At 41.7% G+C, this 25,557-nt stretch overlaps 1 protein-coding gene across 8 annotated transcripts in view; it reads left to right on the top strand.

Moving 5' to 3' along the window:
• The window catches only part of kazna (kazrin, periplakin interacting protein a), a 176,159-nt gene extending 154,574 nt beyond the window's left edge, over positions 1–21,585 (top strand). For 4 of the 8 annotated variants that reach the window (XM_056384869.1, XM_056384873.1, XM_056384874.1 and 1 more), the window contains 13 exons: positions 4,432–4,568; positions 5,149–5,319; positions 5,768–5,851; positions 6,953–7,142; positions 8,532–8,668; positions 9,050–9,173; positions 15,168–15,370; positions 15,525–15,643; positions 18,575–18,806; positions 18,933–19,034; positions 19,731–19,897; positions 20,118–20,259; positions 20,610–21,585. In XM_056384869.1, the coding sequence (XP_056240844.1) occupies positions 4,432–4,568; positions 5,149–5,319; positions 5,768–5,851; positions 6,953–7,142; positions 8,532–8,668; positions 9,050–9,173; positions 15,168–15,370; positions 15,525–15,643; positions 18,575–18,806; positions 18,933–19,034; positions 19,731–19,897; positions 20,118–20,259; positions 20,610–20,768 (1,967 nt within the window). In that variant the 3' untranslated portion in view covers positions 20,769–21,585. Of the gene's footprint in view, positions 1–4,431; positions 4,569–5,148; positions 5,320–5,767; positions 5,852–6,952; positions 7,143–8,531; positions 8,669–9,049; positions 11,776–15,167; positions 15,371–15,524; positions 15,644–18,574; positions 18,807–18,932; positions 19,035–19,730; positions 19,898–20,117; positions 20,260–20,609 lie in introns of those variants that run through there. The other 4 variants (XM_056384870.1, XM_056384871.1, XM_056384872.1 and 1 more) reach the window with 4 other exon arrangements.
• Positions 21,586–25,557: the final 3,972 nt, after the last annotated feature.

Below are 25,557 nucleotides of genomic sequence, written 5' to 3'. Positions count from 1 at the left end.
TTACGTAAAAGGAACTGGACCGATTTGCACTGAACTTGGGGGAGGAATGGGGCCAGGAAAGAAACCATTACATTTTGGGTCAGATTCTCATCATTTACTATGAATTAGATTTTTTTTCTCGGAAGCCTGGTGTCCATTGTTTGGCTTTGGCCTAGGCGGAGGTCTGGGCTCTCTGGGGGCCTTTCTGGTGAATACAGAGAGTTGAGTAACGAGTTGCTGTTATTGGATCAATGTATGATTCTCCCCTTGATTCGCTGATATCAGTGCAGCTGTTTAAATAGCTTAGACACACTCATTCACAAACACCTCTGCAGATCACTTATTAGTGAGCAATGTTTATGGATAGGTTTTGCATAGATCTATAAAAAGGGTTGAATACCATTGTCAGGTTTGTAGATTGAGGTTAAAATGTTGATTAACTCTCATGAAAATGTCTTAATATCACTATGACTTCAAAGAAGACTGATACAGGAGTCACATTAGCTGCTCTACACTAAAGACTGTTAAACTGCACCAAAGCAGAGTTTGTTTTACTGAGGAGGTGAGCAGCTCTGAGGCTCCTACTTCATTATTCAGCTGGCAGATTTAAAACCCCAAACCATGAACAATGGACTCCCTCCAATGAACTGATGTCTCTTTTGTTCTCTCCCCAAATAATTATGTTAAGAGCCGACTAAAAGCCTGTCCCTTCTCTTTAGGGCTGAAGTTATGTGGAGTAGTGTCAGTGTGGAGTGGCTTCATTCACTAATGTGAGGAACATCATTTTCTGAGGGGTGTTGATAAGTGGGTCTGTCTTTGTGATCCTGTTGTCTGTTGCTGAAAACAAACAGAACTTGCTTGGACCGCAGTCTTTGCTTAAACACAATATTACATTTGTCGAAAAACATAAAAAAAAAAATGCATATGATATGGACATCAATTCCTCAGTTCCCCCTGGGATGTGAAAAGCATACCACAGTGATAGGCTCAGACTGTGTGAACCAGCCAATTAGATGGATTTGACAGCGCTAGTCCACCAAATCATCTGGAGACGGCCCTCCCCTAAAAAAAAAAGACAGTATGTGCAAGCAGCTTATTTGACCCATAGTTCCATTTTATTGTTTGTAGTAATTATGGCGGGAGCAAACGAGGAAGTTAGGTGGTTTGTACGAAGAGCAACAAGATTTACCATTTTACCTAGGCTAACCCTAACCAAACTGTGACCGCTCCATAAGCTTAACCACGTGTTAGTTATTGTAACCATGACAGCGACGGTCCAGTACGCCTGCCGCCATAAGGGTGCTATTTCAGGTTACACTCCTATGGGTCATATCGGAGAGTAGAGACAAACGACCTCTGTGGTCGTTCAGGTTGGAGGATTGTTTCGTCCTTTCAGAATCAAACCTTGATCATCGGAGGCTTTACAGGTAACTGTTAAAAGTTGGAGTGTGCTTCTCTACAAACAAAAGCAGCTGTGGTCAGCTTGACGTCATGTCAGCAACAAAATGGATTCATGTGGTGACATATTTTCACAGCAGGAAAAAAGCATCAAAACATGAAAGAAATGTTCCCTCCTGGAGTATAATCCACTGCTCTACTGTCCATACACACTCAGCATGTTGCTAACACAAAGCATAGTTTTTCTATGCTATCCTCCTGCTGTCATCCTGACCACCATACAGTAATTGTTTATCTATATCTACCCTAATGGAATATATATTTATGTTTCTCCCTGAACGTGTGTGTAACTAGTGAGTCTATTCCCAAAATGCAAAGCTATTACTTTAACTTAATCTCAATACAGGGTTGGATCCAGCCAGTGGGATCTCCCTGAGGAGTCCAGTGTTCCTGTTTAGTATCTAATGAGCTGGCCCACTCATTGCAGGCAATCTTAGCTCTCCAGTAGCAAAGAGCCCAGCAGACAAAGGCTTTTAGCGCACTACAATAGTAGATGTTCACATTAAACTACTTAAAAGCACAAGGGCTTTGGTAGCAGAAGAGGCTTTGTGTAGTGAGCTAAAAACCACTTATGCAGATTTTAGAGAGTGTGTAGCGAGAGTGTTACACAGGCAGATGTTTTTGTTTTTTACCACTGGAACGTGGGAACAGTAGCTTGGACCTTTGATAGTGAAGGTTTGTTTTGCAAGAGTCCCGATCTGCTCTTCTCCTGCTTGCACGGGCGGGGGTATCTGAATTTGCATGCAGGCACCTACAATTTTGCACAGACAGCCGCTGTTTCACGTTTTACACACGCTGGATATCCACTGTAGATATAATCGAAAAAATAGTCCACAAATATTCAAAATGCACTAAATATATTCATTGAATGCAGAACAAGAAAGAAGGTAGGTGCTTGCGCACATATCATTCCTCCATGAAATCACTATTATATTGAAGCTTCTCCAGTAGCCTCCTCTCCATGTCTTCCTCCTCCTCCAGCTCCACACACGTTCGCCTCAGCTCTGTACGGTTCCCAGGTGGTTCACTCTTGTTTCATCTGGTAATAATTCTTGGAGGCTTGGACCGAGCCAGACTATGTTAGCCATTAATATGGCTGTCAGCAGAGAGAGACATGCTAGTGCTTCTTCATCTCACCCAATTTTACTGTGATGTAACTGCAATGAGTCCCAGGACTATTCCTCTTCATTGAACGTGTTTATACATAGGTTTGAAATGGGAAGTAACAGTGCAAACATGATTTGCCTTCATAAAAAGATCCCTTTCACAGAGTCACAGTGAGTGCTTTCTTGTATCCAACACCAGGAGGGTCAAAGTTGCCAACGGTCACAGGTGCAGGATGTGAGGCAGCAGCAGTGTTTTTGGCTCATCTCAAAGACGGCTTTGATTTCACTTCCTGAGGCAGGTGCTGGGAGGTTTCCTGTTTCTCTTGGCCAATAAGGGATGTTTCTTGTCTTCATACGCCGGCTAGTTTAGCCAGTTTATCCCTTTGGCTTGGGGATTCCACCTCCAAAGTATGGGTGAAGCGGGGAGATATGAAACGGTGACAGGAGAGAAATGAAAGAGAGGAAATGAGAGCATGAATCTGTCCTTGTAAAAGTGCACTTGCCTGAGCATCCTCCCCAGACACAACTTGTGAATGTCACGCAATTAACCAGCCTGTGATATAAGTTAATTAATGACAGGCAGCTGGCTCAGAGGGGTAAAACAGAGAGAACAAAAAGAAAGGTGAATACTTGACAACTAGCATCAAGAGGAGAAAAAAAACAGTGTGATGTAAGGAAACATCCAGCAGTCAGAGCTGCTGTGCTGTAAAGAAATAGATGTCAAAGTGAAAAAGACAAAGGTGGACAGACACAGTGTGAATACACAAAATGTAAATAAAACATATATTGTCAGTGTGATATAGCTGGAGGGAAATTCAGCTTCATAGCAGATGTCTGGAAAACGGCCTCGCATGAAGAGGGAGAGAAGCTCAAGAAAAAGCAAGAGAAGAGGCAGATGCAGAGGAGAGAAAAGGGGGATGTTGTCTTTGAGAAAATTAGAGCTTCTCTGAATAACCACACTGAACCATATTCTTTATCGCGATGCGTGGGTGAAGTGCCAGAGGATTAGAGAGAGTGTGTGGCAGAGAGATAGATGAAAAGAGAGACCCAGCCTCTAACGAAGCCAGCAGCGGGGAGGAGATTGACAGGAGGGTTCATGTGTGATTCACTTCTTTATCAACACGCAGTCACGCCACATCAGACCAGCAACAGCAGGTGTATTTAATGTTTTTACTTAAAACGCCTCTTATCTGAAGGTGCTTAATAACCTACTTATTATGCATGAAGAAACTGCTACAATGCGGACTGGAGGACAACACACACTGCCAAGTTTTTTTTCGTATTTAGATTCAGAAAGACAGCATTTGATGTATTTTAAAACCCTATGTTGGCCTTTAGGACAAACCAGTTAATACAGTAACCTATAGTGTATATCATCAGAAATAAGAAACAAACAAGCTCAAAGCATTTTAGCAGACCAGAACGAGGTCTGTGTGTGTGCCCCCTTTAAATAAATTTCATATTTTATTTACATCTCTGCAGCTAATTTGTATGTCTGTATCCTGAAGTGTTTTGACGAAACAAAAAAACACCAGACTGTCATTTTGAGAGAGCTTAGCAAATGTCATAATGAATTTCACTTGCTAAAATCGCTCCTTTAAAAAACCTGGGAAGGCAGCGCAGATGTACACATGATTCCTTTCTCTCAATTATGATAAACAACTCAACTGTTCAGGTTCTATTTTTTCTGGCAATTTAAAGAATTTTTCCCACCAACCACTGGTATATGTATGCATTTTCACACTCAACACATGCTCTGTTTCTGCCATACATGCAAACACACACACACACACACACACACCAACACAGACATTTTAAAACGGAGGTCTCTGTGGTCTCTGATGTTAGCTAACAACCCCTCTCTCTCTCTTTCATCCTTTTCTTGCAGCCATGAAGTCGGACCGTAAGCGTCTGAAGGCGGAGAAAGCAGACCTGGTGAACCAGATGCAGCAGCTTTATGCCACACTGGAGAGCCGGGAGGAGCAGCTCCGCGACTTCATACGCAACTATGAGCAGCACAGAAAAGTATGGCAGCCGCGTTCTGACGATATAGGCTACACACGAGTGCGTGCACTAAAACATCATTACATAGAGTCTCCTTTCTCATAGCACAAAAATGTTGACGTCCACGAACCAACAGAACCAAATCAGTTACAGTGGTGTTGCTTCTTGGAATCATACTTTCATGCCAAATGTGTGAGCATGCTGCGGATGAGAATATTTATGGATGTGTGTACTGGACACTGCACAACAGACGATCTCTCTGCATATGAACATGCTATGAATTCCTTTGCATACACACTACTTTTTGTATATTGACAAGTTAAATGTTTGTGTGACTGTGAGGATGATTACATTGCTACTGCCACAGTATGAGACGTTTCTATTGGAAAGATCAATATAACATGTTCAGGTATTTGTAATGTTGTTAACCTGTTCCACTTTAATGATGTGTTTTTCTTCTTTACCGAAAAAATGATGAGATGAACTCAGGGAGATGAAATCATTTCAAAAAGTATTTTAGTCTGTCGTCTTCCCCTGGAAGTTTGTTTTTCAATTGTGCTTGATATGTGAGCCAAGCCATCAGGATCTCTGTGTGTACTAGGAGAGCGAGGATGCGGTGAAGGCACTGGCCAAGGAGAAGGACCTGTTGGAGAGAGAGAAGTGGGACCTGCGGCGGCAGACCAAGGAAGCCACAGAGCACACGGGGATGCTGCGCTCTCAGCTCGACCTCAAGGAGAACCGCATCAAGGAGCTGGAAGCTGAACTGGCCATGGTGAGACAGAAAGACAGACGGGTTGACAGCGCCTCCATAATGCTTTTTTAAAAAAAAAAAAAAAAAAAACAGAAAAACTTTTATGTCTTTCTTTAGGGTTGTTGAGTTTGATATTCCTTTGAAATATAGTTGCCAATAGAAAACACAGCAGGACGGTCAGAAAGATAGAAGCATAGTGAATTTATACTGAATTGTACCAGAGTACAGTTATCATGGCTCAGACACATATTCATCACAAGTGTTGAAACTACTGACAGGAACAGGGAAAAGATATTTACTGCAAACAATACAAATGATAGATAAGAAAGCACAAATTCACTACTGTTTCACGGGTATACGCTACATCTGTCTGTGACTATGCACTATTTTGGGTGTATTGCTTTTAATCAAACGCAGAAAGCTTTTGAACATACAGTATAGCCATCCCTCATGTCTCCAACCCCCCCAGATGAGTAACTGTGTCAATCAGAGAATGGAGTTCCGGGTGTTTGAGCGGCTTGCGGACAGGGACTACTCTTCTAGGGTCATGGCGGTAAGACGGGCCCCCCCACCCCCCCTCCAACTTTAAAACTTGACCTTTCTTGACCCTCCCACTCCTTGGAAATCTCTCCTAATTGTGACCTAATTGTCGTCTTGGAAAGCCCCTTCCTCAGCTGCACGTGACTGACTAACCCTCAGCCGTCCCTCACGGAGTCCCTCACCCAGTGATCCTAACATTGGTGACCCCATGGATTCCTGCTGTGATTGATCTGAATGTGTTTTAGCTCTAGTTGACAAAAAAAAAATAAAAGAATGCTTGGGGGAAAACACGTCAATATTCTGACAACTAATGGTTACTGCAAAGGTTTGTGATTTTAATTCTGTTTTGCATGTCAAAGGCTGTGATTGAGAATCGTTTGACCAGGGAGAGATGATTGAAATGAAGCTGATTGTGCCAGTGTTGATTTGCAGCCTGCCGTCGCTTGGCATGATGATATAAGTCGCAGAATAACAAGATTTCAAGCATCTGTAAAACACCAACGAGTCAGGGTTAACCAGAAGACGTACACACAAAGAAAATAAATCTTTTGATAGACACAAAGTACACATTCACAAACACATCTCCCAAGGCTCCAGGAGCTCATTGTTGTTCCTGCTAAAAGGCAGTGACTTTTGCTTTGTGGCGAGGCTCCACAGAGCAAATGTGTTCATTAAACTTAAAGAAAAGCCTCATTATTTCCCATTTCTCCATTTTTACATGCCACCAACCTCTAACTTCCACCTCTGAAAGGATGAAAACAGCAAACACCTCCTCCAGATATTCTGTCCATTTCTTTTTCCTCAGCGCTCTGAGGAGCTGTAGCGAGAGATTCCACACAAGAAAAGAGTAATGTGAACACAGCTGCATTTTTCATGAGACAACAACCACATGAGGAGCCCAGGGGAGAAGTCACACATCTGCATGTTTAGTAGGATTTGGGATACCTAACTTAACATGCACATGTGCACACACAAACAACATATGCTTAAATAAAAACAAGAATAACACCAACTCACTCACAAACCAGTATATACCAATAGTAGGCAAAAATAGCTGTTGCTTGTTGTGGGTTTGCTCTCTTCCTGACTCCAGCTGTCTATCTACCTTCTTAAGGCCAAACAGTCACTAGCCACCCTGACCAAGGACGTGCCCAAGCGTCACTCTCTGGCCATGCCCACGGAGACGGTTGTCAACGGCAACAACCAGGAGTGGGTGATGCAGGCTGACCTCCCCCTGACTGCTGCCATCAGACAGAGTCAGCAGACCCTCTATGTCCACACAGGGCATCCCACTGACAGGCAAGGTAGGATGACATGAGCACACATACTGCCACACCCTCCACCCTGTACGTGAACTGACTCGCACACAGTGATTTTTACCATCATTTACCCTCTGCATGCTCGTGTCCAGCTGCTTCACACACATTCACTCGCGCCATCTGCTCGGTATGACCACATTATTGGCCACTGATGATGCTCTGGTCGTGACATTTCATGCGCTTTATGTAGCAGTTACAGTGAACATATTTTTGGCTTTACAGCTTCCATTTGTCTTTGCTGCACACAATTGTTCGCTCTGGATTTGAGAACGGGTGGCAGCTGAGAATCAGTTGGGTGTCAAGTTCTGTTTCTTTCCGTTTAAAAGAGTCTTTACAAAAAGAGAGAAGTAAGTGGAATCATACATTTTTTCTGCACTGCTGCAGTAACTTATAACTTGACCCAGTTTCTAAGGGAAACTTTTTTTTTTTGTTGTTGTCATTTTTGTTATCTCTCTACTCCTCTACTTTTCAGGCCCCTCACAACATTTACCACCGTAGGTTCTCCATTTAACTCGTACAGATATACACCACAGACAGAGGAGGAGAAGCGGCACTGTCTGTGGCATCTTACGTGAACCATAGCCTTGTTCCACCCCGATATAAAAGGGGGTGATGTTTTCAAAAATTCAAATGCATGTCAGTCACTGTTAAGCGGTACGTGGTGCGTGTCAGCTGCAGATATTTCCACACGTTGTGAGGTAGCATAGGTCAGCAACCTACATTTAACAAAAGCCTTACCAACATTATTATCAGTCAATAGTCATTGTTATCATTATAGAATAACAGCAGACTCAAGGTTTTGTTATGATTGCAAAATTTCACTCTGCAAAATAAACGCTTGAATTGTGAAGTGTCCACAGAGAGGTTACTCCTAAACTTCCAGAGAAATGGAACTAAACATAATCACTCTTGAGAGCAAGAAGTGGACTAATGGCACCTCCCAACTTCTTCACAAATAAGCCTTGCAGCCACAATAGGAGAAGTTCATCTCAGTCCTCCACAGGTTCAAACAGCCCGCTCACTAATTGGTGGCATCTGGAGAAAGAAGCAGACAAAGACAAAAAAAAAAACACTGAAAACGTGTGAACAGTCACGAACTCCCAAATTGCTGTGCAATTGGTTGCTGTATGTATCAGTTTCACTGGTACACACACACTCGTTCTACTGTGAAGCTGTTTTCACTGTTGCTTAGCAACTGCAGATGATTGCAAATAATTTCAGGCTATTGCTTAGGGACGTCTTAAAATATATTTTTATTTAAGGGTGTTGCGGCGTTGCTGGGAGGAATCAGATTTTCCCTGTTCGCTACTTTTGGTGCCCAAACACACCCCAAAGAAAACAAGCCTGTTCTCTTTTCCCTCTTGTCCCGTTTAGTGGCTGCCGTGCGGGTGAGCCCATGCCACTCGCGCCAGCCCTCCATCATCTCCGACGCCTCGGCGGTGGAGGGAGACCGGTCATCCACACCCAGCGACATCAACTCACCGCGTCATCGGACTCACTCCCTCTGCAATGTAAGAGCTGCCCACCACTACACCCTCCCAAGTAATCACCTCCGTTGTGGTAACTGCTGACTGCCCTGCTGCCTGGCCGCTGTCGTTTCTCTCCACCATCGTTCTGGCTGAATTTGTGTTTGCCCCACACAGTCTGTCGTGTACTCACTCTGCAGCTGTGACTTGAATTTATGTGAAAACCAGTCGTGGTTGTTGAATAAGTGCATGCCTGGCAGCATGTCAAGCATCACTTCCCCTTTGTGTCGTGATCTTTATCTTTCCTGGTCTTTATCGGCCACTCTGCACACCTTCACTGACTTCTCTGCTCTTGCATCTCTGTTAGTTTGCCCATCTCTTCATCCTCTTCTTCCCTCTGCTCTCTCTATCTCTTTCTTCCTTCAGTCCCTAGAAGATCTGGAGGAGGCGAAGCGTAAGAAGAAGAAAGAGAAGATGGGGCTGGGCTCTCTGTCGCGTGTCTTCGCCCGGGGAAAGCAGCGCAAGTCCCTCGACCCTGGTTTGTTTGATGGTACTTCAACACCTGATTATTACATAGAGGAAGATGCAGACTGGTAAAGCACACATGTCCGAGCGAACCAGCTGGAGAGCCATTATGGCAATTATCAGAAGACAGAATTGTTTTGACATGTATGTGTGTGTGTGTGTGTGTGTGTGTGTGTGTGTGTGTGTGTGTGTGTGTGTTGTGTGTGTGAGAGGATGGGTGTTTGTTTGTGTCCGTGCAGCCTCACACGCACGCATACTTATGTGTGCATGTGCGTGAAGGTGTGTGCATGTGTGTGTGTCGTCCATGGTCAGAAGCCGGAGGCGCGTCTTGCTTCGCTGAAGTGTAAACCTTAACGAGCAAATTGCACCTGTATGTATGTACAGTCCTGTAAATAGAGTGAACAGTGTGACACAGCGACCACGTGGATGTGTTCTATTGTATCTGCCCTCCAAAATGGCTGTTATCGGATCTTTTAATTGTTCTTTACATTTTGACTTTTTGTTTTCACTCAACTGGAAACTTGAAGGACTGCTGTACTTGTAAATAACAACAGTTGATGTGCACTTTGTGCGTGTAAATGTCTCCTTGTCCTGAATGCCTTTTGTTATTTTTTGACATGTACTCCCCTCCTGTCACTACCTTTTAACTTAAACTCCTCCCTGTTTATTGTCCTGCTTGGTCCATCCCCCTCCTTCCACACTGCCATGATGAGAACAGTTTCCTGTAGGCAACATGCAGACTCCTCAAATCCACCTCCAATTCGGTCGTACAACATATCCCTCAACCGCCAAGAAAACTGTGCAGAGGCATTTTCTTGATGTTTTCTCAAATGAGACTTCAAAGACGTTGCTAAGCGAGGAATGAACTTTCTATGCAGAACAGTTTGTTCCACAGCAACATGACGCCAAACAGGAAATGTAAGAAATGTGTTTTCTATCTGTTATGATAGAAGGTACATGACCAAGGTACATGTGTGACATGCATGCACATAGCCCCAGTCCCCAAATGCATGTTGAACAAAACCCTACTAAACACAAATGTCTTTTTCTGGGTATGTTGTCGAGAAGGTGATAAAATGTCTGTTTAAAAAAAAAAAAAAAAAAAAAAAAGAGAGGTCAGTTACTGATTTCATGATGTTCATTCATGATTTCCTCCATTTTAAATGAAGTGATTAGATTTGCAAACTTGACCCTCTGTTAGTCAGAAGGTGCTCTGATTAACATTCAAGAGCTCAACATCGCAAACTAAACGTAGAATGTTTTCATCTGCACCTACAAGGCTCTTCATGCAAAATTACACTTGAACTAGTGAAGGTCGGCAAAGTCAACAGTCACAAAGAAAACCCAGCGCTACACTTTGAATGATAAAATAATTATTCTACTTATTCATGAGGCTTTATACCATTTTCTGTCTGTAGGATCTTACAGTAGCTTGTAGCTGTCGTTTTGTTAAGACTTAAAAAGGCTCTTGGGAGTATAATTATTCTGGGAAAAGTTAGTGTAAAAAAAAAAAAATAGCTCTTATCTCAAAATAAGTGATAGCATAAACATGAATTATACAAACATAGTAGATATTAGACTGATTGTTAAGGCTTTTCCAAACCTCAGGAATTAGGTCATTTTACCAGCTTGGGTTTAGAAGCCTGAGCATGGAGCAGACATTCAGTGAACTACTATAACAATAATGAGTGCCCATTGTGAAGGTTAAAAATCAGATTTCAGCAGGCTAATCTAACTGAAGCAAATGCATACCTTCTCCCATGATCCCATGAACTCAAAAAAAAAAAAAAATCCCGTTGCAGAGTTCAGGCCATTGCTGCAAAAAAAAAAGCAATTAACTTGGTGCCAAAGGTTAATAGCATTCCTTCAAGCAAAAGAATGGCTACAGACATTGGATTATTTTCATCTTTTCGTTGGATTGAGCTGGAGTCTGCACTGCCCCCCCAGGAAATCTTTTCTCTCCCTGATATTAAACTAACACTGGGTATTTGTCAGTCTCACCTGAAACACTATAGAGTCACAGATTACAGTGGAGCTGTATTTAACCACAATGCTTGTCAAAAAGAGCGCCCGTGTAAGCAGTGAGGGGATTATCATTTAACCCTTAGCTCGTCCTACATTTGCGCTCGCAGATATTGGATTTAGAGGTGAATCACTGAGGTAATTCAAATATAAGTCATCATGTATTAAATTGTATGTATAAGAACAACAGCTCAACTACTTTATCTCATTAAACATTCAATGAAATGTATGAAAATCTAGGCTATTTTTATTTTTCATGTAACTCACCTTTATGATCCTCTGCTGATGGGGACAAAACATATCAAATGAAAAACATTGTATCATTTTATGTTTTGAGCCATGGTCTCTGTTTTTTTATTTTCCACAAATATTTTACTTTTTGTAAATGAGATAACATTACAGAAATGAAATTAATATTATTATTAAAGAGTTTTATTTAAAGTCAAAGATGTAGACCTCATTGGAGGACTTCTTTTATGAGGTCCTAAGATGTTTAGACATGGCTAGTAGCAAACTTTTAAAGGCATGGCAACAAAATTACGCTCAAAACAACTAAATGAGAAAAATAAGATTATTTTAAAATAAAATAAATAACGTTAAATTTCCATGTGGCTGTCCTCTCTTTCCCTGTGTTAATGTTTGTGTGCGTATGTGTTCATTTGTTGTGGTATGGCTCTAATCCTGATTCGTCCCTTTATGCTGGGGGGGCTGCCATTTTTAACATATTCGTTAGCTTCCCTCAGCGCTGCAAGTCCATCTGTGAGAGGACTGCATCCCAAAAGCTTCCAAATGGCCTCCTTTCCTCTTTTTCCCCATTTTCAACTCCTTATTCAACCTGAAAGCATTTCTCCTTCTTTTATTATATCGAAATCAATAGTAAGAAAAACAGAGGAGAAGGGAAAGGAAGCCATGTCAGAATGTTGGAACAGAACTCATATGTGTCAGCACTTGGTGTCAATAATGTTCTGCTTTGATTTGACCCCTGACCTCTAACACTGACCCCTCTTGTCTGACCTCCACTGGACTCTCAACACAGTGAAGTGACCCAAGAAGTAATCAATCAGACTCAGTAAGACCAAGGTACATCAGTTCCAATTGCTTTAAAAATGAATTGCGCTGGGTTGCAAACTGTGTTTGCAGATGCCTTCTACATCACAAGATGACCTTGGAACTAAGCACTTCTTCAAGTTCAATCTAATTCTGATGCAAACCGTCCAAAACCAGTTGAGTGCTACAGTATATGATGTGTTTATCGAGAGCAACAACAAGTGTTTTTTTTTTTTTGTTTATTGATATTACTCCAACAACATCCTGCTGAACTGAAGTCTCTTCCTGGAACTTTCTATGAAGTAGGCGACCGACAGATAAACTTAACCAATTCTCATGTTTACCAAATGTCTCAACAATTTGAATTTAGTAGTTAACGGAGTTTCACATTTTGGCAAATACACTCATTTGCTTTCTTGTCAAGAGTTGATACCACTTTCATGTCTATGAGCTAAATACAGTGCTACAGCCAGCAGCTGCTTAGCGTAGCTTTACACAGACTGGTGGCCGACTGGATGTAGCTACATATTTAGCATACAGACAAGAGCGACTCTAACCCTCAGCAAGAAAGTGAATTATTGTATTTCCTTGTATGTCGAACTTTAACTTTAAGGCACTTTACTCTCATTTAGTTAGCTACTATACAACAACCCTGGGAACTTGTGAGCCACCTTAAGTGTAACTGTAACTTTTGTCCATCTGGATCCATTCAATTGTAAACCATTTTTATGGCAAGAATGCATACAAATGTATAACGTGCATCTTGGTGCATAACACTACATTCTCCTCCATTTCATCCATTTCTCATCTGAAGTGTGAGATCACATCAGAAATGCTGCTGTGATTTATCAATGAGTTCCATTAGACCAGCTACTGAAGGGCATGTTTAAGGACTGATTGTTCACACAAAACAGTCTCATGCGAAGTGTACATACTGCTGTTCTGTGCATACTGCTGTTCTGTGCATACAAAGGGACAGAATCACATACTTAACACTCATGGCCTACGACAGAGGACACGAAACTCTTCACAGTAACACAACCACATACTGTCGGTGTAACTGATGTTCTTCTGACCCCACGCCACTTTTAGTGGGTTTTAAAAATACATATGTCAGCCCCTGAGGAGGACCTAAACTATCAGGTCACACCAAGTCCAGTCTCCAACAGCTTGGCCTTCAACTGGGTGTCAGACAGTCAATTCTGCAGTTGTTAATGTGACATGCCTTTGTTAGGACTCTCTGGAGTGCAAGAGAAAGACCTTGCATCTGGAGTGTATCTAAGACTGCATTTCTGGCCCAAAACCAGATTTATTCATCTTAATATGAATTGCTCTCAGAGGGGCACTTAGAAATGTACGTTCAATTTATGCATTGCTCTTAGGAGAGCACATAAAAGCAGCTTGAAGTCAAGTTTAATAAAAATCTGTTTATTCAGACTTACAATCAGTCATGAATTTATTTTTGAGTAAATATACAGTGGTAAAGAAAAGAAAAAAAAGAGATAGAGAGAGATTGTGTGTGTGCGTGTGTGTGTGTTTGCGTGTGTGTGTGTGTGTTTTTAAGGTTGGACGCTTCAGGCATCATTCAATCTCACATCTTTATTTTTCCACTGAAATAACAGTTGAAATAAAATGGATGTTTTGAAGAGGGCCAACAAGAAGGACAAAGATTCTGTGACCGTCCTTTATGAATGAGCTCTCAGGTGGACGCTTTTTTCCAAGGCTCATTAGCTTCCCAGGAGTCCTTTCAGTTTTAGAGCATGTAGAGGCAGTGGGTGAGCCACAGTGTGCATCGAGAGCAGTCCAGTGTTTGTACCGATGCAGTGGCTTTCAGGGAGTATTAGACGAGACAGGTGGCAGGTAACTTTGAGGTACTGTATGTCATTTTATTATCAAACAGAAAAACTCTTGTTGTCTGTGACGTGTGATTTTCCTTACCAGCCAGTTGCTATCCTTCTCATTTGGTGAACATGTAGCCTACAGCTGTTATACTGTTGTCAGCGTGGCTGCACAGACAGGACTAAGTGTACTTTCGGCATTCTCCCTATATTTCAGTGACCAAACAAGACCTTTCAGCTCGAGCTGATGAGCCACACCTCCACACATGGATATATCCTAATTATCATAAATGATAATAGGTTCAATACTGAAAGCAACACATGACACTGTACCCGCTGCAGAGGCCCAAGCTGGTGCTACATTGCCACCTGCTGGTAAAGACAGAGAAATGTCCCTCAGTGAACCAAAGTGAACTGTGTTGTTGGCAATATTTTCTTGGCCTGATTCCCTGAGACACTGAAACTTGAATGAAAAAATGTAAACAGCCAATATTTGGCCCAACCTAGTAACGTAACAGGTAAGCAATGATAGATTAGAGGGAATCATTTAAGGAGAATTTAAAGGACTCAAGGCGGATTTTACCCACAGTAAATAATAATAATGAGAGGCAGATCTCATGTGATCATAATGTCTCTGAATGTAAGAGAAATGTCCTAATATCAGGCGTTTTGTTTTCATTGAGACATTGCTGCAGGGTAATTTAGGCAGATGAGTCATGTTGGTCCAGCAGCTCCAACAGCTGCCTCTTTAATTGACTTCTTAAGTCTTCTTGCTTATAAAAGCTGCAACTTTGTTTACTGCATCGCTGGCAAACATTTGGCTTGTTGTAATGCAGCCAAAAGCTTAGGATGTTGTGAAAAGCATGTTTGTTTTGAAGAAAATTACTTACATCTAGTTCCTCTCCCCCATGCCGCTGATTTTATGTTAAACTGAGTTTAATTTGTTGTGGTATGTTTGAATTAACATTTTGCTTTTTCATTGCTCACTATACCCACTACCACCTCTGCTTTCACTCACAACCTCAACTACATCACCCACATGTCCCCCACCCCCCACCCCCCACCCCCCACCCCCCACCCCCCACCCCCCACCCAACCACCCACCCACCCAGACTCGGATAGCCTATCCAGCCCCACCCGCCACAGCCTGTCAGATGGGTCGGAGGACCAGCTGGACCGCCTTCAACAGGTGGAGCTGGCCAGGAGTACACCCATGTCTCAGTGGAGGGCAGGCACTGTGCAGGCCTGGCTGGAGGTTGTCATGGCAATGCCCATGTACATCCGCACCTGCTCAGAAAACGTCAAGAGTGGCAAGGTAGGAAAACCACTGACATGGTGCAGGTGGGCTCATGTGCAACTGTGTAGAATAACCAAGTTGTCATATTAAATCCACTATTTTGACATTTGTGTGTAAGACACTTTGGCTGTGTGGTTTTAGTTGCTTTAAACACTACTTTGACATGTTTCAGGTCTTACTGGGGCTAACGGATGAAGACCTGGAGCTGGGTTTAGGTGTCAGCAGTTTAATGCATCGGCGGAAACTCCGCCTGGCCATCGAGGATTACAGGGATGCAGAGAACGGTAGAGGGTGAGGAAGGGACACAGAGGATTTCTTGTATAAACTGTACATTATGTGGTAGAGTAAGAGAGCCATCTGTTGGTGATATATAGTAACAACAGATACAGAATGTAGTGTGATCATTTTATAAATCTCAGAGGTCACAACATAGATTTTAAGTAGAGATGAATGAATGAACATGAATTTCCCCTAGGGGATAAATAAAGTATCTATCTAGACATACAGTTTTGATCAGTGCACCAGTCTCATTATCATGACAACTGTTTAACAGTTTCTTCTTACAGATTAATGGTAGGTCATTTCATCTGGAAACTTTTCAATGTGTGAATGTGTTTGTGTGTGTTAACCCTGTCATAAAATGGTAATCTATCCCAAGTGTCCTGCTGCCTTTAAGAACAACAATATTAAATGGGTTGAGAGGTCAATTCACCCCAATAAATAAGTCCTACCACTTACATCAGAGGCCTGTACTACGAAGCAAGTTCAACATACCCAGGATAACTTTTAGTTATCTGGCTCGACTGAACCTAACATTGACCGTCCTGGTAACCTGTACTACAAAGCTGGTTATCACCTGGCTAAGTTAACCCTGGGTTTACCTCTCCAGGTACGTATGAGTGTGTTCATGTGAAAGAGGCGGAGCTGTTAATTATAGGCAACACCCCCTTCTCTGGTTCCACTCTTGCCTCACCAGCTGCAATCAGTTCATTCAGCTCAAGTCCTTTACCTCACAGCCCTCCCCCGTTACTTCAGGTGTGCCCCAGGGCTCCGTCCTGGGGCCCCTCCTCTTCATCATATACCTCCTCCCCCTCGGCAATATCTTCCGTAAATATGGTATCCACTTTCACTGCTTCGCGGATGACACCCAGCTCTATCTTTCTAGTAAACTAAACTCCACTCTCCCTCCCTCCTCCCTCACCCACTGCCTTTCTGAAATCAAATTCTGGTTCACCGCAAACTTCCTCAAATTAAACAGAGATAAAACTGAACTTCTTATTATCGACACCAAATCCTCCCTATCCAAAGCTGACAGTTTTTCCCTCACCATAGACAGCTCCACAGTGTCCCCCTCCCCACAGGTTAAGAGTCTGGGTGTCATCCTCGACAGCTCACTTTCTTTCCACTCCCACATTAATCACATCACTCGGTCTGCATATTTCCATCTACACAACATTAATCGTCTCCGCCCCTCTCTCACCCCTCACACCACTGCCATTCTAGTTCACACCCTCGTCACCTCGCGCGTTGATTATTGTAATTCACTCCTCTTCGGTGTCCCCCACAAATACCTCCATAAGCTCCAACTGGTCCAAAACTCTGCAGCCCGTATCATCACCCGAACCCCCTCCTTTCACCATATCACCCTGTCCTCCAGCAGCTCCACTGGCTCCCAGTCAAATTCCGTATCACGTTCAAAATCCTTCTCTACACATTACATTACTACAATATTATTTCCATGTCTAAATATAAGTTCTATTAAAGTCAAATAAATATATATTGTAAATAATTGCATGAATTATCATTACGTTTGAGTATTTTTCGCTCTTGTGTCTGATGATGAACAAACTGTTATAAACTGTTATAAATGAGATGCAGATAAAACAGTTAAAGTTCATGTCAGACTGTTTCTGCTGCAGAGAGGAGAGAAAGAAAAGAGGAGAGAAGTAGCTCATGAGTCAGTCTGACTGAAATGTTCATTTGTAATCATGGAAATAATTAACAGTGTGTGGCTAATTGTTCTAATCAAAGACATCAGAGGTTTAGTTTTTATCTCCCTTTGCTATTTATTAAGTGTGTTAAACCTCCGTGCATTTTTTAGAAGCTCTGTTTTAAAACCAGAGTGGACACATGGAAAGACTCAAACAGGAAAACTATTCCACTGATTTATATTTTATATTTACTGCTCATTATTATTGATCACTTTATTGTCAACTCTTTTGTCCCTGTCAGGATCCTGTAGGAATGATGACTTTTCCAGTGATTTGATTGGTCAGTAGTTTGGCTGTTGACAGGTTAGGAGTTCAGCATCAGTTACCATGGTGATTTTACCCCAGTAACAAGTGAACCACCATCTTAGGAAGGAAAACCCAGAGTTAAACCTGAAGTTACCTGGTTAACCTCAAATCCTGCTTGGTAGTACAGGTCTCAGGCCTCTGGTATAATTTCTTTTTTGATTTTTGTTTTTGTAATTATTATTAGATTATCACAGTTGCTGCTGATTGAGTTTTTGTTGACTGACTAATTAATAAATCGACGCATCATTTCAGCTCTGTAATTCTTTAATGCTTTGAGAACATCTTCATTGTACTGTGATGGCAGCAGCGCACAGCCATGCTAGCATCTCTGTATCCATGGCAGATTTACACAGCGTTTCCTTGAGTTAAATTCTCATGTTAGCTTGCTAAAATACCCCCATCTATAATTTTTTATCAATCATTAATAATAGGGTAAGCAATTAATAAAAAAGTATCCATGTTGAATTTTAGTGAAATAAAGGTCAGCACAATAGCATCAGGAAACTCTTTTTTGTTTATTATACATAATTCATCTTGGTTGGATATCCACGCCCGCCCTGCAGTAGCCTTATGCCCTCCCAGCCCCCCCCCCCCGTTTCAGAACCACTGCTTCAGTGTACAAAATAAAATTTTTGACCTGATACTTGCAATGGTGAAATGTTAAGGGACCACCAACGCTATTACAATAAACCCTGAAAGAAACATCAGTGTCATCAAATTTCTCAGCAATCCATCCAAGAGTTGTCAAAACATTTCACTCAAAACCACAAATGTCATCGTCATTGTGGTGTTCGAGGAGACGTCAGTGGATTCATCTTGTGGGTTCAATGTAGATAAAAACTACCGTCATGGTGAAGTTAGAAATTAAGGAAGGTGGTTTAGGTGAAGTGACCCATTAAGAAACTGTTATGCTGTTTGTCCGCAGGCTGTCCAAGGCTGCAGATATGGACCACCACTGGGTGGCAAAGGCCTGGTTAAGTGACGTGGGCTTGCCTCAGTACTCCCAGGCCTTTCACACTCACTTGGTAGACGGGCGCATGCTGAACTCCCTCACACGTCGCGACCTTGAACGTCACCTCAACATCACCAAGAAGTTCCACCAGGTCAGCCTACTGCTGGGCATCGAACTGCTGCACTTACTCAATTTTGACAAGGAGGTAAGTGTCAATCCTCCCCTCATTCGCAAACAAAAGACAGCAGTGAATATACTTGGGTGTGCTCACGCAGCAGGTAAAAGTAGAACTTTAGTTGGTTAAAAAAATGTTTATTGAAATGGTTTCCAGGCACTGCAGGCTCGCCGGATACAGTGTGAGCACCAGAACGTGGATCCACTGGTATGGACCTCTCACCGGGTCATCAAATGGATCAGGGATATTGACTTGAAGGTGGGGACAGAAAGAAAGAGAATACACCATGTAGACACTCAGTCAACAGGCCTAACTTCTATGAAAACAATGTTTTCCTTTTCAAACTCACATCTTGAAACAAAAATTGAAGCTGACACATTTTCAAGCAAAGGTTGTCCTACAGTTTATCGCAAAAAGATAATATTTTGATTAAATATTGATAATGAAGAGAATAAATTGTATTGAGTATTAAAAGATCGCTGTCATGTGGTACTGGAGGCTTTTGTGTTTACTCAGCGCTCCCTATCTCTACAGAGTGATAGAAAGCCTTTGTTATTGTACTTGTAAGCTGCTGCTAGTTGATTACAAAGCCTTTCAGATTACAACCTCTATGGTGATGCAATATCCAATATGAATATCCCCCATCAACCCTATCTACTGTCTTACCATTGGAAAACATGTTTCCTTTATGAGACAAGACCACATTCAGGGTGTGTAGAGATAAGGCTGTGTGGACTGACATCCTGTTAATATCCTCAGGGAGTTTGAATTTATACTGATATCCACAAATCAGTCAATATGTCCTTTGTCTCAGATCATGTCGTCATTTTTGAGAGACTGCTGATAACCCTGCCTTTTTGCCTGCTGCAGTTTTTACCTCAGAGAATTTTAGATCTGATGATATGAATGAAAGAAGTCACTCTTTGGCCTTCTATCTTCCATCCGCCTGATCAGGAGTTTGCTGAAAGTCTACTTAACAGTGGCGTTCATGGAGCCGTCATGGTCCTTGACCCCACGTTCAACACCGACACCATGGCAACAGCACTGGGGATCCCCAGCAGCAAGCAGATGGTTCGCCGACACCTTGTTGAGGAGATGAAAACCCTGATTGGCACGGCCAGGTGAGGGGAGACATTCATACATATAGACACCAAGACAGCCTGCATTGTAGTTCTACTTAATGAAGCTTCTGTTTATGTGTTAGTAGATTACATTAAACACTCCTTAACCAGAAAAGGACAATCTTTGGTAATAAATAGTCTGTAAATATTGTACAAAGTGTTTTCAAGTGTCTTTTAAATTCTATGTGCGGCACCCTAATCCTTCCCATGCTCCCTGCAGGACAGATGCCAAACAGGACAATGAGCGTTTAGGGCTGGGAACACCACCAACCCTACTTCGTCAGAACTCCCTGGGCAGACCACCCAGCTCTACTGGCCGACACACTGATGACGAAGGTTCGCTGAGAAGGAGGGCTGTCAAGGTGGGCAAAAAAAATAACTAGATTGAAAACTTTGAAGAGGTGTTTTTCTTCAGTTTTGTTTTGATGTTTGAATCAAAATCAGGCACTGGTATGCTGCAAATACAGAGGAAAAAGAGCTTTTGACGTGACACAGAAGTGTACAATAACGGAACATTAATGAGGTTGTGAATACGGTGCACAAACATGTACAGCAACAGGCTGAATACAGCATTCTGCACTAGAGTAGCACTCCTAGGTTGATCAACGGGAAAAGACGCTGAGATTACACCGGAGAACATTTCCCCTCATGAACAGGGGAAAAAAGCTATGCATGAGTGTATTTGTAGTAAGAATGAATGTTTCTTTTTCAGCCTCCAACAGGGTTCAGCCCTAAAGCCCGCAGTGGGCGGGACTTGAGTTGCCATAGCAGCTATGGCTCTCTGCCTCGGGAAGTTCGAGACCAGACTCCGCCAAGAGCCGAGGGAAGTCCCATCCGCGGTTACACCAGCATCGAGGTCACCAACGTGTGAGGTCAGCAAACACCAGACATCAGCTTCACCACAGCTAAATCTACATCATGGACATTTGTTTTCCATATACACCTGAACATGTGATGGTTATTTTCTTTTCTAAAGATGAGCCTTTAGGGGACAGATTGCACTTTTTAAAAGGGACAGGATTCTTTTTTACAAGTTTCCTGGATAAAGAAAAACTTCATAAGACTCGCTGCGGCTTGGTGATATTTAGATTCTTTCCCAAACCCAGAAACAAGAGATGAAGCACTCAAGCTAAAAAATGATTATTTTTCTATGTTTTGTGTGTAAACAGTTCTTTGTGAACCAGTATGTGACTGGGTAATTTGTTTTTGTTGACTAGTTGCTATTGACAGACTGTTTCTCTGAGGGAAATGAGATTTTTTTTAAAAACTGTTTGTATAATACGGGGTACTTGAAGACAAAATGAAAAAAAACGTTTAATATCATTGTAAATTGTTCTTGTTTCATTCAGTTCTGCTGTTTGTGATGCCTTGTCATTGTAGCTGAGGACAATGGACAAAAAAAAGAATTGAAAACTTGAATTGAATTTTAAATTCTAGAGTATACAAAGTTTGATAGTAATTTTTCATCTTGCACATTTACACTGTTGTGTCTAAACAAATGTAGCACCCTCTTCTGATGTTTTATACTGTGTGGTAAACGTGGAATATTATTCGAACAGTGCTAACAAAAAAGATGACTGCAGACTTGTACGTCCAATGAAGCCTGCGGGCAAAAAGGTGTATGGACGCAATTATGTGAAAATGAAAGTGTTACTTTTAATGAAATAAAGATGACATCTCAAATATGATTGCTGTGTTGTGTCCATCTTCAGCAGGAACTTCAATGAGGAAAAGATCATTTTGAAAAGAGAAAAGAATGTAACGACACAGTTAGCAACAATAACAAAGCTCCACTAATCAATATCTTTCCAAATTAACAATGAATTATTGCCCTCCATACAGCTTGAGGCAGCTTTTTAGCCTCTTTTAGCTTTATTGTACAATTCAGCCTTAACAGTCTCATCAACCAAAATAAAGTCTAGAAAAACTACTACAGGCTACATGTCCAGCACCAAATGACAAAGATAGCAACTAGCTGGTAGAGAAAATCACATATCTAGCAGCTAAAGACGTCTCAGGAGTTGGTGGAGACCAAACTAGAGCTATTGGACATGACTCTAAATGCCAAAATAACATAACAACTTTATTAAAACAAAGATCAACATTCAACAACCAATTGGTTTATAAAAAAAAAAACAAGAGGAAAGGTCATTGATCACACTTTTTTAACTTATGAAATTTATGAATGAGGGGAACTTTGACAGTGAGGAAAAGAGGAAGTAATGAAGGGTGATAACAGGGTGTAGGAATTACGTCATCACTTACTATCAGAAGAATAAAAGACTAGATGTGAGAGAAACTGTTTCCTTATTGAACTCATTTGCGTAAGTGTATGCGGTTCAGTGCCTGCACTGCAATGCAAACGGGGGTCCTTACTAGGCATGACTAAGCAAGTTTATTTATACACACAAGGAAATTCAAAGTGCTTTTCATGAAACATAAAATGTATGCAGAAAAGCTCAATCATTACCTCTGTGTGCTGATATTGACTCTGTACACTTGAATGAGTTTTCAGCATGTTTTGGTGACTCACCCCAGTTATCAGCCCTTTCTCTGTCTGACACGTTAACAGAGGTCTCTGTTCAGACCTCTATGCAATACAAGATGGTGCAACTTCCTCCCCTTACCCGCAGTGACACAATCATTGTGGCAAGTATGACACAGCACCGAATGACACAGCTACCCTCTGGCTAGCTGTTGTAACTCACGTAAAGCCTTTCTGGTATTCCACCCGCAGTTGGGAAAAATGAAGCAGGCAATTCATTACGTGATGCCCCTTTGTACTATGGGATATCATAAAACAAGGTGAGTCCTGTGAAGTTCTTGGGAAATGAACTGAGCTACTTATTAGGGAAACATTCATTGGATAGATGTAATTACATACTCACCTAGCAGCCATAAAACAGAGATCAATAATTGAATGTTGGTGGATGTGAATGAGCTTGCAAATTGGATGACAACAACTAAATCAGGAGTTATGTATGGTTTTATTTGTAGCAACAGATGTGCAGCATAGAATGTTAACTGAGGAAACCAAAGCCACATATATTTATAGCTCAAGCTAATTTGCTACAGTTAGGTCTATCAGGCCATGTAAATCAAGTTTATCTGTAGCTTTCAGCAACATTTTCCCATTGTAGCTGCTGACATATCACTTAATTTGATTATAGGCTGATAGGAGTTCAATCTACTAGATGTAATCATGGCTTATTCACTGTGGTTCTCTACCCCCCCCACCCCCCACCCCCCACCCCCCACCGCCCCCTCTGTGTATGTGTGTGTTTGTGTGAGTGAGTGAGTGAGTGTGTTTGTGTGTGTGAGTGTGTGTGGAACCAGACAAAAGCTTAGGAGGAAGAAAATCTCCCCAGAGTCCAGAACAATACAGCAATGGCCAGCAGTGGAACTGGTTTAGTCATTAATGTAAAATAGTCAAGTTCTCATTGTAGCATGCTGATACAGAGGAAGACACCAAGACAAGGAAGTGAAGCCAGGAGGAGCCCATTTCTGCTCACTTGGGTAGCTATCTTGACATGTAAACATTAACAAGACATACACATACACAAGCACAAACACCTAGAGGTATGTACTGTGTTGACTACACGAATAATGGGAGACTATCCGTGTCATGTGAGCGCTGGCAGGGTTGGTTCTGTCCAAAGTGCTCGAAAGGAGTGACTGCGAGTAGGTGGCAAATTTACAAAGAGGGAATAAAAATCTCAACACATATGACACACATGATATAAAACCGACTGACTTGTCAGTGTTAATTGCATGGGGAAGTATTGAGTAAAGAGTGTGAGTCAGTGTCATTCATTGTTATTTGATAGCAGTTATTATTCACTGTGTAAACCAGACAGTCACGTATATTCTAATGGACGTCAAAACTTTGAGAATGACTGATGGATAGATGTTAAACTCCTTTTTAGTATTGTATTTAATCAGTCTGATTGTATTGTTGTCAGAGTCTCATCTTTACAAACACTGCATGCATGATCATACAGTACATTTATCTCATTAATAATTGCAGCTATAAATTTGTTAACATGGAGCTATTTGTACGTTTTGCTGTGGCTACATAGTCATCATTAGCATTGCTGCGTACGCACCCTCTGAGCAGCGCTACTTCTTCAGGGCAGACTGGACTCTACAGTGACTCGGTATCGGAAAGTACCGAGATGGTCTGGCCAGACAGGGGCTAGCTGGTTAGCATGCTAACTTTAGTAGAAGAAAAGAAGTGACAGAAACAGAAGAGCCAACATTGGCGTTGCTTTCCACTGCTAGACACAGCTCTTGGTGACTAAAGGAATAAAGTTTAATTCTGAACTCAATGTTTCTTCTACACTCTAAACAGCTGTCAATACTAATGTTGGCTATTTGAGCAATATCACAACTTACAAACAGCTCCTTTAAATTTTTGAGTTCACAACTAAAATATTCCACTGTGATTTTCATTCAGTTCATTACACACCTCAGTTCATAACCAAACTCCACCCTCTATATGTAATGCCTCACAAAGGATGACTACGCCACGTGTCAGCATGAAAAACGCAGCATATCTTGTCTTCTAATAGGGGTAACAAGAGATTTTGCCACCAAATTGTGTACTTATTGCGTGTACTACAGTGCATTCGGAAAGTTTTCTCCTTCTATTTTTGTTTCATATTTTGTTATGTTGCAATCTCATGCTAAAATTTTAAGAAATCATTTACCCTGTAAAGACAAAGTGAAAACAGAATTTTAGAAAATTTTGCAAATTTATTAAAATGGAAAAACTGAAACATCATATAAACCTAAGTATTCAGTCTTGAAATTTAGCTCAGGTGCCTCCATTTCTCTTGATCATCTTTGAGATGTTTCTACACCTTGGTTGTATTCCACCAGAATTCAGTTGATTGGACAAGATTTGGAAAGTGACACACATGTCTAATTAAGATTTCACAGCTGACAATGCATATGTGAGCAAAGATCAAGCCATGAGGTGAAGGAACTACATGCAGAGCTGAGAGACAGGGTTGTGTTGAGGCAAAGATGGCAACAAAAAAATGTCTGCTGCATTGAAGGTTCTTAAAAGCACAGCAGCCTCCATCATTCTTAAATGGAAGAAGTTAAGAACAACCAGGACTCTACTTAGAGCTGGCCGCCCAGTCAAACTGAGTAACTGAGCTAGAAGGCCCTTGGTAAGAGAGGTGCTGAGCTCCAGAGATCCTGTGTGGAGATGGAATAGGCAACCTATGTTTCACACCAGGAAAGTGAAGCATCAAAGTGACGTGTGAATGACAGCATGTACACCAAAATTGTTTTGATTTTCAACAGGCCTTTTTCACAGAGGATATTTTGGCAAAATTAAACAAAACTAAATAAATTTCATTCAGCTTTTCAGTGTCGGAGTCCTGGTATTATGCATGCTGGTTCATTGTCACAATGTCATGACTCACAGAAACACTTGAAAAGACAGAACCATCGTTACATGTCGTTACATGTGACAAGTCAAAGTGTATGCTGTGAACAAAGTCAGCCATCATCAATTGTCTTATGTGGCTTAAAGACTTGTGTGGATGGACATCACTGTAAGCTGTATTGAGTTTAAAAGCAGCTGTTGATTTCCAGGAGCTCAGAAAACAGCTCCATGTAACCACTAGTAAATATTTATGTTGAACTGT

This window comes from Seriola aureovittata, chromosome 9 (assembly GCF_021018895.1).
Source record: "Seriola aureovittata isolate HTS-2021-v1 ecotype China chromosome 9, ASM2101889v1, whole genome shotgun sequence".
NCBI classification, from domain to species: Eukaryota; Metazoa; Chordata; class Actinopteri; order Carangiformes; family Carangidae; genus Seriola; species Seriola aureovittata.
Note: the sequence above shows the minus strand (reverse complement) of the source record. Positions and strands in the feature narration are given on the sequence as shown.